At 42.6% G+C, this 17,035-nt stretch overlaps 2 protein-coding genes across 5 annotated transcripts in view; one reads left to right on the top strand and one right to left on the bottom strand.

The window, feature by feature from the left end:
• The first annotated feature begins 2,720 nt into the window (after positions 1-2,720).
• C1QL3 (complement C1q like 3) lies at positions 2,721-11,650 on the top strand. The gene is made up of 2 exons (XM_045534101.1): positions 2,721-3,308; positions 8,964-11,650. Exons 1-2 carry the CDS (start codon positions 2,721-2,723, stop codon positions 9,141-9,143), a joined length of 768 nt encoding a protein of 255 aa, XP_045390057.1. The 3' UTR covers positions 9,144-11,650.
• Positions 11,651-11,770: 120 nt separating this feature from the next.
• PTER (phosphotriesterase related) overlaps positions 11,771-17,035 on the bottom strand; it is a 53,293-nt gene continuing 48,028 nt past the window's right edge. For all 4 annotated transcript variants that reach the window (XM_045534069.1, XM_045534068.1, XM_045534086.1 and 1 more), the window contains one exon: positions 11,771-12,616. In XM_045534069.1, the coding sequence (XP_045390025.1) occupies positions 12,406-12,616 (211 nt within the window). In that variant the 3' untranslated portion in view covers positions 11,771-12,405. The remainder of the gene's footprint in view (positions 12,617-17,035) is intronic.

Here is a 17,035-nt window from a genome sequence, read left to right as displayed (position 1 = left end):
GTCTCGCTCTTGCTCAGGCTGGTCTTGAACTCCTGAGCTCAAACGATCCGCCCGCCTCGGCCTCCCAGAGTGCTAGGATTACATGAAAGGGGACTTTTAAGAAGCAAACCAGAATGTATGTTGGGGAGAAAGTAGGTCTCATGGCCAGGAGAGAACTTACTATGTGTTTGCTGCTTAAAAATATACAAATAAGGTATTGCATGTGAACAAAAATGTTACAAAAATAGATGTATAATTATGCCCAAGAAATAGACACACATTGCTAAAACCACTGCCCTAAAGTAAAAGTTAAAGGTTTGCAAAGTGGGAAGGCTGTTTTCGAGTACTAGAAACAGTGGCTCTATCAGCAGCCAGTGGCTGGGGACAGAATTTGGAGACCCCACCTCTCCAAGCCACACGGCACAACTCCTAAGTGTTGACTCTCCCAGTCAAGAACTGGAGGAGCTCCTGACATCGATTCTCTTAAAAGAATCAATGAATCTTTGTTTCCTTCTGTCTGTTCATTTGACCTTATTTCATTTGGAAACAGAGAAGAAGGAAAGAGAACTGAACTGTGGGGTGGGCTGGAGTGGGTGAGGACATGTCCGTGCTGTGGAGCCCACAGACAAGATCACAGGCTGCTGATGGTCACCGGACTGGGATTGTTTGCTTGCTGTAGTCTTATTTGTTCCAGCTTCTCATTTCAGATGCTTGCCCTGATGTAATAAGTCACCGTCTTCCCAGCAATCATCCCTGTATTGACAAGCAAATGTCACCCACGTTTGATTGACATCCATTGCTCCTGAATGCAGAAGTATGATTTAGGAATCAATTCTACTTATTTATTGAAAGCCGTTCTTGTGTAGCTACTGTATTTGTGGGTGGGATAGCTTGCCTAACATCTACTCGGGGTTGTGGAGGGGGTAGGGTGTTCCATTAATACTATAAATCCAGGCTGCTCCTTCGCCAGCTGACCCACCAGGAACGGGGGCTCTTCTTTCTCATAGTTTTCCTATTTCCCCCTCCCTCAATGTACATTTGGGAAATCTGCTATGGAGCTTATAGAACTCTTTCCATATTTTAGGAAAAGACCTTGCCCAGCACTTGTGTAAATGCTGCTTGCCTGATCTTAAGATTTTTCATGGCATTTTGACAAGTGATTATTTCTCACGCATGTAGCACCTTTAAGTAAATGCAACTTCAGGTCCCACGGCAGAATTGTGAGTCTGCAAGTAGAGTACATATGTATGCACTCACGACGGTGCATTTGGAAAAAGAACCAACCCTCCTGCCATTATGCTGTGGACGCATCCATTTAAAATCATTGAGAAATGTCCTTTGGCTTTTCAACACACCTTACTGTTCTCAGGGTAACATCTTATTTCATTTCCAAGGCTGGGAAGGAAAAATCATAAGGTTAAAAAAAAATCACATCTACCATCTGAAAAATTCTAAAGGGGCCCTCCTTATGTTAAATGTGGCATTTTGAAAAACACCTGAAGCGCTGATGATGGGTGAGCTAGCAAAGAAATACTGTCTAGCAAGCCACCCTCCTTTCAACCTTCACCCCCACCCTCCAACTGGGGGGGGGGGGGCTGCTGGCAGTGGGGAAATATGGGACTTAGGTGTGACCCTTGAGTCCTGAAGGCTGTCGCCCAGCTGTCTCCCTCCCCCAGGTATGGCCAGCAAGACCGCTGCCCTAGCCTGGTTCAGCCAGGGAGTATTCAGAATCTCACTGTGCATCCATGTGCAGAGAGGGGGAAAAAAAAAAAAGAGAGGCCGAAAAAAAAAAATCCCACATTGTCAGAGTAATGCCAAACTCTCTCTGAGTGGGATGAGCAGAGCAGATGCTGCGAAGAGACGCCAAAGCGGCTCCCCTTCCTCTGTGCCTTGGGTGCCTATAAATTGCTCCGGCGCGCGTTTGTCAGCCTCCTCTCCTGGCAGGTGGTACCCAGGCAGAATTCTGCGCTCAGTCTCTCTGTCGCCGCGCTCCGGGCCGTGAGGCGCTCTCCGCGGCTCGCCAGCTCCTCCGCTGCAGCCCCGAGCCTCGCCGAGCCACCGCCACTGCCCGGCGCACCCGGGGGGGCGCCCGGCCCGAGCCCCGGGGCTTTGGGGTGCGCCTCTGTTCGAGTTGTGGCGGTTGCAAAGGAGGAAGGGAAACACACACACACACACACACACCCGCGCGCGCACACACCGCCACCGGCAGCGGACGGGCGAACTGAGCGAGCGAAAGAAGAGGAGGAGGCAGAAAAAGGCAACTTCAGACGGAAAGTTGGTGCGAACTGGCGCAGTCTGCGAAAACGGAAAAGTCGGCCGCGGGCGGCGGCGGCGGAAAAGTGTGAGCGGCCCGGCGAGCGGCGGCGGCGGCGGCTGGCCCTGCCCTGCGGGTGGCCGCGCCCGCGGCAGCCACAGGTGCGAAGGGGCTCGCGGGAGGCGCCGGGCGCCCTGCGCACCCTCCCCGCCCCCACCCCCGGCTCGGGACTTCAGCTCAAGTCACTTGGCGCCCTCGCTCCCTCCCCAGCCGCAGCCGCAGCGGGGGGAGCCAAAGCGGGCAGGAGCGGCTGGTGCGCGCCCGCCCAGGGGAGTTGGGGTTCGCAGGGGGCTGTTTTCGGCTCTGAAGAGGTCCCCGCCCAACCTTCAAAATTTTGTCCAAAAGCAGACAAGAGGATCGCCCCGCGCTGAGCCGGCTCGTGGGCAGCAGGAGGCGCCTGATCGCCGCCGGGGCGCTGGGGGTGGTGATGGTGCTTCTGCTGGTCATCCTCATCCCGGTGCTGGTGAGCTCGGCCGGCACGTCGGCGCACTACGAGATGCTGGGCACCTGCCGCATGGTCTGCGACCCCTACGGGGGCACCCGGGCGCCCAGCACGGCCGCCACGCCGGACCGCGGCCTCATGCAGTCCCTGCCCACCTTCATCCAGGGCCCCAAAGGCGAGGCCGGCCGGCCGGGGAAGGCGGGCCCGCGCGGGCCCCCCGGTGAGCCCGGACCGCCGGGTCCCGCGGGGCCCCCGGGCGAGAAGGGCGAACCGGGCCGCCAAGGCCTGCCGGGCCCGCCCGGGGCGCCCGGCCTGAACGCGGCCGGGGCCATCAGCGCCGCCACCTACAGCACGGTGCCCAAGATCGCCTTCTACGCCGGCCTCAAGCGGCAGCACGAAGGCTACGAGGTGCTCAAGTTCGACGACGTGGTCACCAACCTCGGGAACCACTACGACCCGACCACCGGCAAGTTCACCTGCTCCATCCCGGGCATCTACTTCTTCACCTACCACGTCCTGATGCGGGGAGGGGACGGCACCAGTATGTGGGCTGATCTCTGCAAAAACAACCAGGTGAGCGCGGGCAGGCGGCGGGGAGGGCGGGGAGGGAGCGCGGGAAAGTGCGGGCGACAGGGAGGCGACCCCGGAAATGGGGGTGGGAGCCTGAGGAGGAAGGGCGCGGCAGCCGGGTTCCCGGGAGCAACCACGGGCGAGGGGGGACGCCGCTCCACCCTGGAGAGGCGGGGGTCGCACGCGGAGGAGGGCGCCCCGCGGCCTGGAGAGGGTGATCCCGGAGTTTGGGACCCTCTCCCGGTGCGCGCGCATGCGAGCGCGACCCTCGAGGGCCGGGAAGCCGGGAGCTGGGTCCCCGGGACGGCTCGTGCGCTGGGGGAGTCCTGCTGCGGGAAGCGACCCCTGGCCATGGGGTCCTCAGCACCGTAGGGTCGTTTACAGGCTTTCCCGGGAACGGAGAGGGCTGGGGGAGCCCGGAATGGGCGTGCCAGGGTGGCCAACTCGGGGGAGACAGACTAGGGCCCGAGGGAGAAAGAAGGGCCCCGAAGGACTGAGTCCAGGCGGGTCGCATCCAGGACGGAGGCGGGACCGAGGGACCGGCGGTCTCAGAGCCCTAGCGGCGTCCCAGGCTGTGAAACTCGCTTACAGTCGATTTCAAGCCGCAAACTCCAGTTTAGTTTTGAGCTGTGGAAGGGGAGAGGCAAGGAGTGCCGACAACAAAAGGAAAAGTTGAGATTCAGGGGTTTACGCAGCCAAACACAGAATCCAAACACCCCACTAGATTGCGGGGCAGGAAGACGCACAGGCAGGTGGCCCGGGGTGGGGGGTGACGACCCAGCCTGGGGGTTGGGGGCCTCCCCGCCAGCCGCTGGCCACCGGGACTTGCTCCCCCGAGCTGGGCGGCGCTGGCACGAGGGCCACTGCGGTGTTCTGCAGGGGCCACTTAACCGTGGAGAAATTCGCGGTCATTGCAAAACCGATCTTAGAGGAGGAAAATAATATTCGTAACTCCTTAAAAGTGTCGTCGGACCTTCTGTACCCGCTGAATCGGCCGCCACTGGGGCGAGGCCTTGCAGCGTCGCAGCCTGTGGCTGTTTCTGGGCTTTAACTTTGCTTCCTGAGTGGCGCAAGGCGGGGCGCGCGACCCCTCCTTCGGCATCCGCAGGCCTCCTCTCCCGCAGCAACTTTGGCTTAACAAGGGCTATTGGGCTTCAGGTGACTCGCCCCCAGGAAATTCAGACCCAGGTCTGTGTTAAGCACCATTAAAGTAGGATTTCCTCCAAAGACCTAACTGAGTGTCAGAATTCTTTCCAAGTGAGAGACTATTGTCCTAAATGTGAGAGAGAGAGAGAGAGACTGTCTCCATCCTTTCCTACAAATAGCTTAAAGGACCCTCAGGACACAGAACAAAACGAGGAAAAATGGCCACCAGGAGGCACTGACGGAGTTGTTTATTATAGTTGTTATGCACGAAAATAATATTAAGATAAATAAAAATTATTCGCGGAGCAGTGGGCTAGTTTAGGCAAATGGCTAAAAAGGGCATGACTCATTGTACCAGAATAGAGCTACCGTATCACCGTAACAAAATGAGGCACCCCTTTATTTACAAATTGGCTCTCTTCTGACTCAAAAGGTTAGATCTGGAAAATACCATCAGGTTCGAGATTATTTTTAGCAGCATCAACTAATATGAAATAAGATCCCAGTTTTCTCAGCAAATATATAAAAATGCTCACCTCTTTAAATATCTGAAAATTGCAACTGCAGGAAAAACCAGGGATTAACACATTTAAATTTCGTTTAAATGTTGATGTCTAGACTGCTGAGTCTGTGTATTTAATACTGATTCCAAGAAAATCATTCCATAAAGGTGTTCTATGTGCATTTTGTTTTTTAAAATGATTTCATTGTTTGGGGTATAAAATGCTCCTTTGTGTCACCCTAGCCCACACATTTCATGAGGCTCAGGAAAAATAATAAGGTAAAACAGCTGACCTTATAACGTATAGTGCTTTCCATTGGCAATATTAAGCTGCTACTTCTGCAAAACTGTGCAACAGGTAATTCAGAAAAATAAATATATAGTGGTAAATAACATATTTTTGAGTTCAGTGTGGACTCTTCTAGAAAATGATTATTAACTGTTACTGTTAAGGAATTTTATCTCTAGAACTATTTTGTTAAGTCTGATGTGCAGGCAGTTATGAATGAGAAACCTTGTGAAATCTTTTTATTAATTTTAAATAAATACTTTATCCTGGATTTTCAATTACACTCTTGTCTGATCACTTCTTAGTGTGGCAGTTTCCCCCTCTGAGCTGACCTAATTTGTTTTCATAAAACAGAAACTCAGAGATCCATGTCAGTGTAATGTTCTATGGATTAAGAGGATTTTGAGAAGCACAAAAATTAAACTAAAAAAAGCAGTTCACTCTAGGAGAGAGCAATGCCTCTGGACTGTAACCATATGAGAGCCATTTTATTTATGCTTTGTGTTGAATGTAGGATCACAGATGGAAACATCAAAGACCAGGAAATTAACGCGATATGCCACACTTAACCTTTTGTTTATGATTCCACAGAAGTACAATGAAAATGCAATTATGAGAACATCAGTAGCAATTAATTAAATTAGCAAATGTTACCATCAATATTGTCTCTAATGATAAACTCTCACTAATAAGATAATGCTAAAGCTACAACCTATTAGATTCTCACAAACACACCACTAAAAGGACCACAGGTCTCATATTCCCCGTGAAACCATCAACCTAAATTTAATCGTACCATTTGTTGAGAGCCCATGACAGTGCATATTAAAGGTGAAAGTTGAGCTCGAATAGCTTTACATAAGATACAGGAAATATTTTGAATGTTTGTATACTTTTAGCAGAAAACCTGAAAAAAATATTGCTATCTGAGTGCCATCACTATAGTACCACTATAACAAGCCACTTTAATAAAAACTAAAACTGGATCAGGATTAAAACTATAAAATGATTAAAGATCAAATTTTACTCTTCAGAATTTATTAGTTATGGCAGCAATGAACATAAAATATACTAACAAGAATGGATAGTTTGTGGGCTGATATTCATTTATTAGAGAGATTAATGACATGTCAAATTAATTATCTTTTTAGGGGCAGTGAGGCATTCTGTTTTAGGATAAAACAGAATCTAAATAGTTAACTTATAAGAAGAAACGATATGAGAATAAATTTAGGTAGAAATGGGTGTATATTGGGCTGAGAAAAGGATGTATGATATTCCCAGACAAAATGCTGAAATCAGTGTACAATTAGGAACCTGAAAATAGCCCCCAGGGTGAACCCATTTCTTTCCTCAATAGTTTGATGGCTTGAAAGCAGCATTGTTGAAGTCACAGAGCTGGATACTAGAGCTTGAAATTTCAAGTCCTAATATACTTTTAGAGTACGATCAGGTGAATAGGCAGACTAAAATCATGCAACGTGCACTGGAGTGTGGCAATTATTTAACTGCGAAAGCCTTATGCTACTGTATAGGTTAAAATCTTAGAGAATTACTTTCATTAAAAAGCAAGCACACTGACTGGCTTTATCCAACAGAGGTGGTGAAAACCGTAAGGGTAACCTTTCAGTCTGGGGAATCATTCTAATGCTTTCCCAGGTTTTTGTGGTTATACCTGCTGAATAAAAATGGTAACTAACATTCACTTGGTTTTGTGGTTACACCCTAGAGAATAAAAACTGCATTCTATTTTTTAAAGACTATTATCTCTAAATCAAGTGATTTTATTGTGTCCTGCTTCCAAAATGCTTTCATGTAGAAAACAATGTGAAAGCACAATACCCATAGAACATATACTAAATACCCAAAGCACTCACTAAAACATGTCTGGTTATTAGTAATAGCAGAGAGGTATATTAAGGATTGATAATCAATTAATATATATAATCAATTAGTACATTACTAATACAGCTAATTAAGATTTTATATTTTCATATTCTCACCCATTAAAATTCCACACATTGAAGAAAAAGTCATAATAGCGATATCCTCTTTATATTAATAGATTTTTTCCCCCTGGGAATTAATGACTAGATGAAATTAATGAAACAAAGCATTCAACTCCTACAAACTGATGATTAATTCCTAGGAAATATTATGAAATTCAATTCTGTTATTATTTAATGGTCAAAATGAATCACTTCACTGAATTGGTGTATACATCGGAGTCAATGCTTCGAAGCATAATTACATGCTATCTTGCTTTCATTCTGTTAGTGCTAGTTAGCACAGTGTTAAGCAATTCTAAATCCTTTAAGCCTTTTTCTCCTTTTGCAATATGATACCCAGAAAGAAAATTTTTAAAATACTACTCAAATGACTTTACAAGTTCAGCAGTGTCAAAGAGCCTTCTCCTTTTTTAACGTTTCAGCATTAATGTGAGACCATATCACACGAAAATTTAATTTAAAAACCTATCATTTAAAATTTGAAAGAAATGCATGGAAATTCTTGACTTATATCTCATTTCTCTCATATTGCCAAGTGATAAAAATCCAGCATATTGTACCCCAAGTCATGCATTATTACATAGTGCAGGTTTACAAAACCACTAAATCACTTGCTGTGTTATTCAGGGAAATATCATTATAGTGGAATAGAAACTGGCCACAAAGTAGGAGATGTTTTACTGAAATAAATCAAATGCAAGACTGCCTATGGAAAGATTTTCCAAGGCAGAATCAAAATAGAGCTAAATGAATATGAAGCCTAATTTGAGCTGAGAATCTGACAGAATGTCTACGTAACATGATATGATCGGCAATTTGATTGTTTGCAAATGTCTGTCAACTCCCTAATGAGATCACAGCTCAACATGAGCAGATTATAAGCAACCTCCATCCTCAAAGCAAACCACATGTTTAGAATCGTGTAAATATAAAAGGATGTTCAGTGAGATCATTCCAGATTCTTGAAATTTGAGAGGTCTCAAATCATGAAAATTTCGTTTCTTCTTTAACATTTAGATATATTGAGATTAAATCATTGATTTAAGTGCAAATATCATAATTAAGTGATAAAAAGGGCACAAATAGAAAAAAGAATTCTGAAAACTCAGGTGATACAACCAAAGATGTTTAAATGAGTTAAACTTCTGAAAGTAGCCTGGTAAAAGGCTTTACTAGAATTAGATTTTTAAAACCCTAAATCAAAAGGCTTTCTTCCTTTTTTTCTTTCTATGTAGCAGAGTAGTTGCTCTTTCCCTGGGTTTTTACCTACTATATAGATCTCAATTTTCTAACAACTGTGCTGACCAACTGAAGTTAGACTTCTGCACTTATCCACTGCTGGTTAGAATATTGCTAGTTTCCTTAAATTAAAATGCAAAAAAAAATATTATGTAAATTTCAAAAAGTGATGAGCATAGGGATTCAGAGACGTAGAAAAATGAGTGATTTAGGAAGAGAATAGAGTGTGTGCATTGTTTACAATGTATAGTTAGAAAAGACTGCTGGATTGTCTCCCTCGCTTTCCTCTTTCTCACTGACGTCATTGAAACTTACAGAGATGCCCTCCTAAAGCTCAGAGGTCAAGGTGGACCTCCCAGGCTCAATTTTGTGCTACGGCAGCAAGTTCAGCTTGGGATGCTGTGCGAAAGGCAAAAAAAAGAAAACTTGAGAATTCTCTTTGGTGAATTCTAATTCTTGTCTGTTTCACGCAGGTGCGTGCTAGTGCGATTGCCCAAGATGCTGATCAGAATTACGACTATGCCAGCAACAGCGTGGTTCTTCATTTGGAGCCAGGAGACGAAGTCTATATCAAATTAGATGGCGGGAAAGCCCACGGAGGAAACAACAACAAATACAGCACGTTTTCTGGATTTATTATTTATGCGGACTGATAATGCCGAAATCAAGCTTGAGATTCTGAGTTTGAACCCTGGATTCGTGTGGCTAACGTCAGTGAATCAAAGATCCGAGGGGATGCCAGTTACAGGGCGCCTCAGTTGTGTATATGTGGGGAAATCAAATGCTACCTGACTCACATCTGTACCGCTCAGAAACATTATGTAAAAAATATATATATATAAAAACAAGATAAACAGATGTGTGATCCACTACCGCCAAAGCAAATACTCCTATTGTTAGTGTCCATGTGAATGAAGTCCTATATAGATCACAAATTTTTATAGAAAAATCTAAGACACTGAATTATTTCTTCGATATATATAATACTTTGGTGTACTGTGATCTTGCTGCTTTTATCCATATGTCAGCTTTGGTTCTTGTGAGTTTACCTGCTTATTAGGATACATGGAGTCCGTTCATAGTGTGGGGAAGAATGATTTTACCCTGCAGGAGAAGGTCTGATTGAAATAATGCTGCTTGTCCCCAAAGAAATTGTTTGCCTTGTTACTTTCGTGACCTTTAGAGCTAGACCTGGGAAAGATTCAACTTCAAGCCTTAACCTGGAATTTTCTGGATTTGAGGGAATTCCCAAGCCTGTGGTCATTTTCACATTTCCTTTTTCTTAGGAATTTTCCTTTTCTCTCTTTTCTAGTGATAGTCTGTAAAAATAGAGATTGACCTTGTATCATAGGATTATCCTCTAAGTGTGAAAATGTGTAATCATGTGTGGTATTTAGGAAATCCCTTATGTGTCCGTTTTGTCGACCGAATACATTTAGATTTACTTGGAAAGTCAGAGAAATTGATTCTTTAGTGTTCAATCAAACTGAGGCTTTTCCCTTCTTTGGAACAAAAGATTATTCATCACCCAATGCACAAAGGTTTAATTTGAGCTACTGCACGTGTCACTGTCACCTTCGAACAGTTACTGCAAGTCTGTGGCCTGAGGTTATTTCAAAATTAACAATTTCACATATAACCAATATGATAACAAAGTGTTTATATTTTATACAAACACCTGCCCCCCCACACACACACGTTAAATGAAATATTTTATATATATATAAAAATATATATATGGCTTTAGTTCCATAAGGCACAGTGGCTGTATAGTCTCAAAATTTTAATTTAAAAAACTATATGCATATATGCAGTCACACACAAACATGCATAAATTATTTGACATATTTTGGATTGAAATATATTCTCAATGATGAAAATATATGGAGTAGCAAAATAATGAAAATGACTTCTCTTTAAGAATTATCCAGAAAATTAAATTTTATTAGATTGACATGCCCTATACGTCACATGTCGGCAAGTTAAGGCTATGGTTGCTCTATCACCATATGCCAATCAATATTTTAACTGCATTCTGTGGCAGACTGTTAATATGAGGACTACATAAACCAAGTGGCTTTCTTTCGCAATATTTATGAATTAGGTGCATTTGAGTAATCAATTTTTTGTTTTTTCTCAGATGGATTGAGGCTGACAGTACAGTAGACTTTGAGAGTAATGCAAATCCTTTCTCTCGGGTTAAAACACTCCCAAAAGCCATCTCTTTAATCTAAGGAAAAGATTAAAAATGCATGTTGATATCTCCTAACTATCACACAACTTCCACTATTACAATGAAAAATCTGTTCCCCTTTCAGTTGCCTTTGAAGACTCTTTTGACAAGTAGATTTCAAAAGCAGAGATTGAAAAATCTGCTTGTTTTAGTCGTGAAGGAGATTTGCATTTTTTCATTTAAAGGAATTAGTTTGTTCTCCTGGCTCGTTCCTCTTTGGTACTTTCTGTTCTAATACACAGAAAGCTTGATCATCTTTGATCAGCACAAATATCTTTTATTTAGCAAAGCTCAACTTTCCAAGAGTTATGCATGGCGTTCCCATCTGAAGGTGTTCTTTGCTCTGTTTAAATGTTTTGGTCTCTGCAACTGTCATGACTTATATGATTAAAAACAGCCATTAAAAAAAATTAAAACCCAGCCATTCATCAAGAATAATGACTAATTCTATCTGGCCTTTCTAATATATAAGATAACTCATAAATGAATTGCAATGGATTTTATTTCTATTTAACAATATGTATTTATCAAAGAGGAATTGGTAGCAAGGGTTTGGAGAAGTTTTTTAGGTCCCAAATAACATAATGAGGATTCAACCAAAAGATTAATTTATAAACAGCAGTATTATATCAACTAAGTGTTTTAACCAAGAGTTTTAAAAAAGGCTTTCTTTACACAAAATATCAGGGTTGGATATCTTTTAAAGAGTAGGCTCTAGAATCAGCCTGTCATTTCCAATAGATCTGACCTTTTCTTCAGATAAAGAAGCATTATTTTTCTCTGTTTAGGCCCAAGGAAAAACAAAAGGTAAAGGATATAAAGGGAATATATATAAGGCAAACATTTCTCTTTTTTTGCATTATATCTTATCAGTTAAATTGTGGCCTTTGTTATTATAAATGTAATGATTCATTAAACTATATTATGTAATATATTTTGACTTTTACGATTGAATTTTTATAACCCAGTACTGTTATATGTTCTTATACAAACTTTGCAAAACACAACAAAATTTACGGCAAAAAAATGGATACAGAAAGCCAAAGGCATCAAAACTGATTTATTATAAGAATATAGAAATAGGTGGACAGCAAAACATTAACCTTTCAAAATATTTTTATCATTGTGATTTGGTAATTGTATTACAGTATCCTTTGGGGGGAAAAAAAGGCTCAAAATTTAACTTCCCTTGCTGCAGAAGCTATTTTAAAGTGCCATATTATTCATCAAGCATTAATTAAAGAACAGCAGGATAATTAGTAGGATCATCAATATTACAAGAAGCATTAGATTGCTCGAGAAGGGAATAATTTAACTAGAAACACTTTAAATTTTCTGAAGTACTGCAGCTAATAGAGTAAAAAAAAAAAAACAAAAAACCACCCAAACCAACGCCACTTAAGGGATACAGACTTTAAATCATTGCTTAGAAATAGGTACTTCTGTATTTATTTTGTTAAGGCAAAATAATAGGGCTCAGTTAGGCTCAGTAACTCCCTAGAGGTGCAGATGTATAGTAACAGTCAGCAGGTTTTGGAGAAGGCAAACTCTCTTATTCTCATAAGAAGGAAATGATCAGTCATTTGTCCTAGGTAACTGATTAATATCTCACCGTGAGTTTGAAATCACTGAGTGTTCTCTGCAAGTTTTATACTCGAGGGTATGAGCCATAAGCCACCATCCTATTTGAAAGTTAGCCATTGCTTGGGGTTTTCTATAAGAATCTTATGAAGTGCGTTCTCAGTTATACCTCTAAGTAACATTTTAGGAACAATATTGGTGAATATATGGGAATAGCCGTGACCTCCGTATTTGATCAGCCGATGCTTCGTATGTATGTCATGGGCCATCAGAATTCGATCTTCGTAGCCCTCATCCACCAGGAGACGTACCCTGTGAAAAACGGTGACTCGTTAGATGTCATTTGTCTCACATTTTAGCTTTTCAGGGTGTTTTTCAACTTTTCACTCGGCAACCTATTATGCTTGTCATAAAGATACTGTCTTCCACTGTGGCATGTGTACTGAGAGACCTTTAATAAATATTGTGTGGTGATGATACAGATATTACTGCACCCTAGTAGGAACATGATCCTTCCTCCATGCACACGCAAATTTCTAAGCTGTGATATTTACGACAACGCTCGGTAATACTGCATTAAAGATAGCTCCTGATAGGACGTGCCAGTTTGAATGAATGACCACTTTAGCGTTTCACTAAATAACATTTTCCTGGGTTTCTATTTAGCATTTGTGTTCCCCTCCCTAAAATGCCTCTCTTAGTGGGCCTATTTTTCAGATCTCATCCCTGTTCTCTCCTTTTATCTAGGAAATAAAAGTAATGGGTATCTGTGATTAAACAGGAATGCAAAAGGAATCTTTGTACAAGTAAAACATTCTATGAGTAAAATTAGCTGGTTTGCAAGTGATAGGCATGTGATAAGTTATGCACTCGGAAAAAAAATAATGTTGGCAAAGGTACCTCAGTATTTTGAGCACTTGCCCCTTTGAAGTCTATGGGAATTTTTGTCTCTGAGCATTGAGTTAAATTGATCAATAAAAATGTATTCTATCTTCCTTCCATGTCAACAACATTGCTAAAATAAGAAGCTGTTCCTTTAAATTTATAGTCAGTTGACTAAAGAACAGCTTCCTGACTATGGTCTAAAAATGCAACCCTGTTTTCTTTGTTAAACGCTCTAATCTGTAGTGTGAGTCACCCCCTGACAGCCACCATCTGTATGTGTCTGGACTCTGGGCAGTGTCTGCCATGACTTCCAGGGGTCTCGGATGGCAGAAGATGCAATTTGCAGACAATGGCTCTTTTCTGTGATTCTCGGTATAGTCTTGCGTGTGTCTGGATTCCAAAGTGGATCTCGGTGGATGGACGGCGCCTTCCTCCAGAGGCTGATTATTTGAAAGGTAGCCTTTCTGTTTCCATAGCATTTCTTGGGCTTCCAGTGCATGAGTCATATTTAATAACTACTATAGTAAGCAAAATGTAGGGCACTATACAAAACAAAAAATCCCTCATACACAAAGCCCTACCCTCTGAGAAGATACATTTTAAGATAAATTATAATTGAAGATTAGACCTGGTATTTGCAGGTCAGAGGAATGCAAGTGCCACAATGGAAGAGCCAACCTGGGTGTTTTGTCCAGAAATCAGTGTGCATGTCACATGTACCCCATGCCTGTCCTTAAGTGTATAAATGCCATCTGTGTCACTAAGGTTTTTTTTCCTTGTTGACATTTGTGTAATGTCCTAAAGTTCTGACAAGCAGTTACTGTTAGAACAAACCCTATTTAAGGGAATTATCTAAGACAGTTATATGATCACTCATTAAAAAGAGAGAAAGATTTGACAGAATGGATACACGATGCTGAACCTTATTGCAGTAAACCTTGATCCAAAACTGCAAAAGGGCACCAAAGCACACGACCTTTCAGGTGACACTTTCTGCCTGATATTTTCTGAGTATTTCCCACAGTATTTGAGTATTTTGCCTCTTTTTCTTATCCAAGAAATATGCTATCTCATGCTACAAAGGCATAGCGTATGGATAAACAAATTCATGTGAGATGCCTTGTGTCGTCTCTTGAAACACGAAGTTATCAAATTGTAAAATATTAATAGTAAAGAAAGAATGTAGTGGACGAGATACTCTCATTTAAAAATGGGAACCCTTAGAACTCATTACGAATCTGGAGACTGGTTGTCTCATGAGAAAGATAATGTTATGGCTCTAGAAACATACTTATATTCTGATTATCAAGGAGACCTGCCTGGTCTTTAAGCTAAGAGATCATCCCTTGTGCTGTGGCGCTGTATGGAAGAACAGGAGCCACAAAGATGCTGCCAGAAGGGAGGAACCACTACAGATGAGAAGACAAAAAATCACAGTAATTATAGAAATACAAATGAGTTAGTGTTTTGCAAACAAATATTAGAGAGAGACTACAAAGTGTGAAAAGGCAGAGATATAATAAGATTCGAGAAATGGAGCAGAAGATTGAAAACAGGTGTTAGACGCAGAATTTCTGGTGCTGAAAACCAGAGGTAGGCAGAAGCGTGTTTCTGTGTTCTTGTTCTTCAGAGGTTTAAGATGGCTCAGAAAAGGACTGCAGATGAATGATGAAGCCAAGTGCACAAGATGGTGGGGGACAGGGGGGCCCTGGAGCACACACACTCCAAAAGATCATTTGGTACTTAACATGAGCTGTCCTTGGGTCAAGCGACCTAATGCATAGTTTGAATTTAAGGAAGATTAAGCACACACACACACACATATAGGTATATATAGAATAGTACATATATATCATGTATACATGCACTCTTACATATATAATATACATTATATATACATAACATTTTTACTGTATTTCATACATCCAGAATGTTCTACATTTGGCACAATAAAAGATAACCAAATAGCCAAAAGGAGGTGAGAAGGAATGCTTGGGAGACAGTGGTCACCCTTCCCTCCTATCTCCTCCATAGATTCCCCTTTGAAGATCTCCTCTCTCTTTTCTAGAGGGTCTAGGAGCCTCATGAAAGGCATAGGGCTACAGAAGATACCCCTCACCGCCATGAAAAAGCTTAGGAAAAGGAAGCAGATCCTGAGTGCAAACTTCCCATTTCCAAGAGGAGTCATAAAACGTGTTGAGATTGATCAATTCTAATCATGTTACCCCTTCTACTATATAAATATATATCTGCCCACTTCATCAAAGCCCCTCCTTTGTTTTCCCCAGGCTATAAATCTCATCTTTCAGATAGAATCCCAACCCTCAATCTCTTAACTGCTCTCATGTTCTGCTTCTACCTTCTACAAAGGTTCTCTGGTTCTACCACCAAAACATGAAATATCGTTTTGGAAAATAATCACCCAGTCACGTGCATTGAGGCCAATATGCAATCATGATTTCCAGCCTCAACTGGGTCTTGCACACATCACGTCCTGGTCTGTGTCTCTCTCGTTCACCCAACAGCCATTCTTAGCCTCGCCCTCCTCTACATGGTCTTGCCCTAAATCCACTCCTTGTTTCTCTAGCGATGGCCATGTCAACCTCACAGGGACACTAGAGGACACATAGCCGTGCGTCCTCAGTTCTCTGTTCCCCTCGCTAAGACATTTATTCAAATTCACACCAATGTTTGCTTTGCGCTCTGTCATTTCTGTGGAGAAAGTATCTATTCAACCAACTTTCTGTTTGCTCCCCGGATACCCTCTATTTATCTCCTTGTTGTATATTGTTGCATATTTCTTATCTATTTGTTTTTTTTAAAAAATCAACATCTATTGAACACTTCCATATTTTGCACCAGCCACTCTGATAAAGATGTGGCATACTTTATTTCCTATAAATTCCATAGCAACCCTGTGGCATGGCCACTATTTCCTGGATTCATTCTCTCTGTGTCTGCCCTTGCTCTTAGCTACATAAATATTGCGGAACTTACCAGAAGCTTCCCTTGATCCTGGGTTGTCTTCTAGCTTCAGCCCCACCTCTCTGCTTCCCTCCACTACCACGATTCTTTTTTTTTTTTTTTTTTTGAGACAGAGTCTCGCTGTGTTGCCCAGGCTAGAGTGAGTGCCATGGCATCAGCCTAGCTCACAGCAACCTCAAACTCCTGGGCTTAAGCGATCCTACTGCCTCAGCCTCCCGAGTAGCTGGGACTACAGGCATGAGCCACCATGCCCGGCTAATTTTTTCTATATATATATTTTAGTTGGCCAGATAATTTCTTTCTATTTTTAGTAGAGACAGGGTCTCGCTCTTGCTCAGGCTGGAACTGCCATGATTCTTGAAAGAGTCACCTCCACATTCTCTCTCCTCTTCCTCACTCCCTGCTCATCCTTCCAGCCTTTTCTACTGAGACCGTGCTTACTGATTATAAGATGCAAGCGTCTTAACTGTGTGATCCAATGGATCCTTTTCGGTCTTCATCTCACTTGCTATCTGCCACCTATTACAGGTGTCCGGGGCCTTCTGCCATGAGCATTCCTCTCTGCTGACTTCCGTAACAACATATTTCCTTGATATTATCACTTTGAAAATTTCTTCCTGACCTGTCCTTGAGTGACAGTTCTGACTCCATCCCTTAAATGTCTCTGTCCTCATACTCTCCTCTGAGTGATCTCATTTATTCCCATGGTTCAAACTATCACATGCAAACCAATGTGTAGATTTCTTTCTCAGCCCAAATCCCTGCCCTGAGCTTCACATCCTTATCTTAGGGCCCCACTGGACAGCAACACATAGATACTCTCGAACTAAAGTCTTCCTTGTCAATACCAAATCTATTTCT

This window comes from Lemur catta, chromosome 1 (genome assembly GCF_020740605.2).
Source record: "Lemur catta isolate mLemCat1 chromosome 1, mLemCat1.pri, whole genome shotgun sequence".
Classification (NCBI taxonomy): Eukaryota; Metazoa; Chordata; class Mammalia; order Primates; family Lemuridae; genus Lemur; species Lemur catta.
The sequence above is the reverse complement of the archived record's forward strand: the minus strand, read 5'-3'. Positions and strand labels throughout refer to the sequence as shown.

Excerpts from the sequence above, each read along its gene's own strand:
- C1QL3 (XM_045534101.1), top strand. The coding sequence starts at position 2,721 with ATGGTGCTTCTGCTGGTCATCCTCATCCCGGTGCTGGTGAGCTCGGCC. Across the intron at positions 3,309-8,963 it reads ATCTCTGCAAAAACAACCAG|GTGCGTGCTAGTGCGATTGC; the intron begins GTGAGCGCGGGC and ends TGTTTCACGCAG.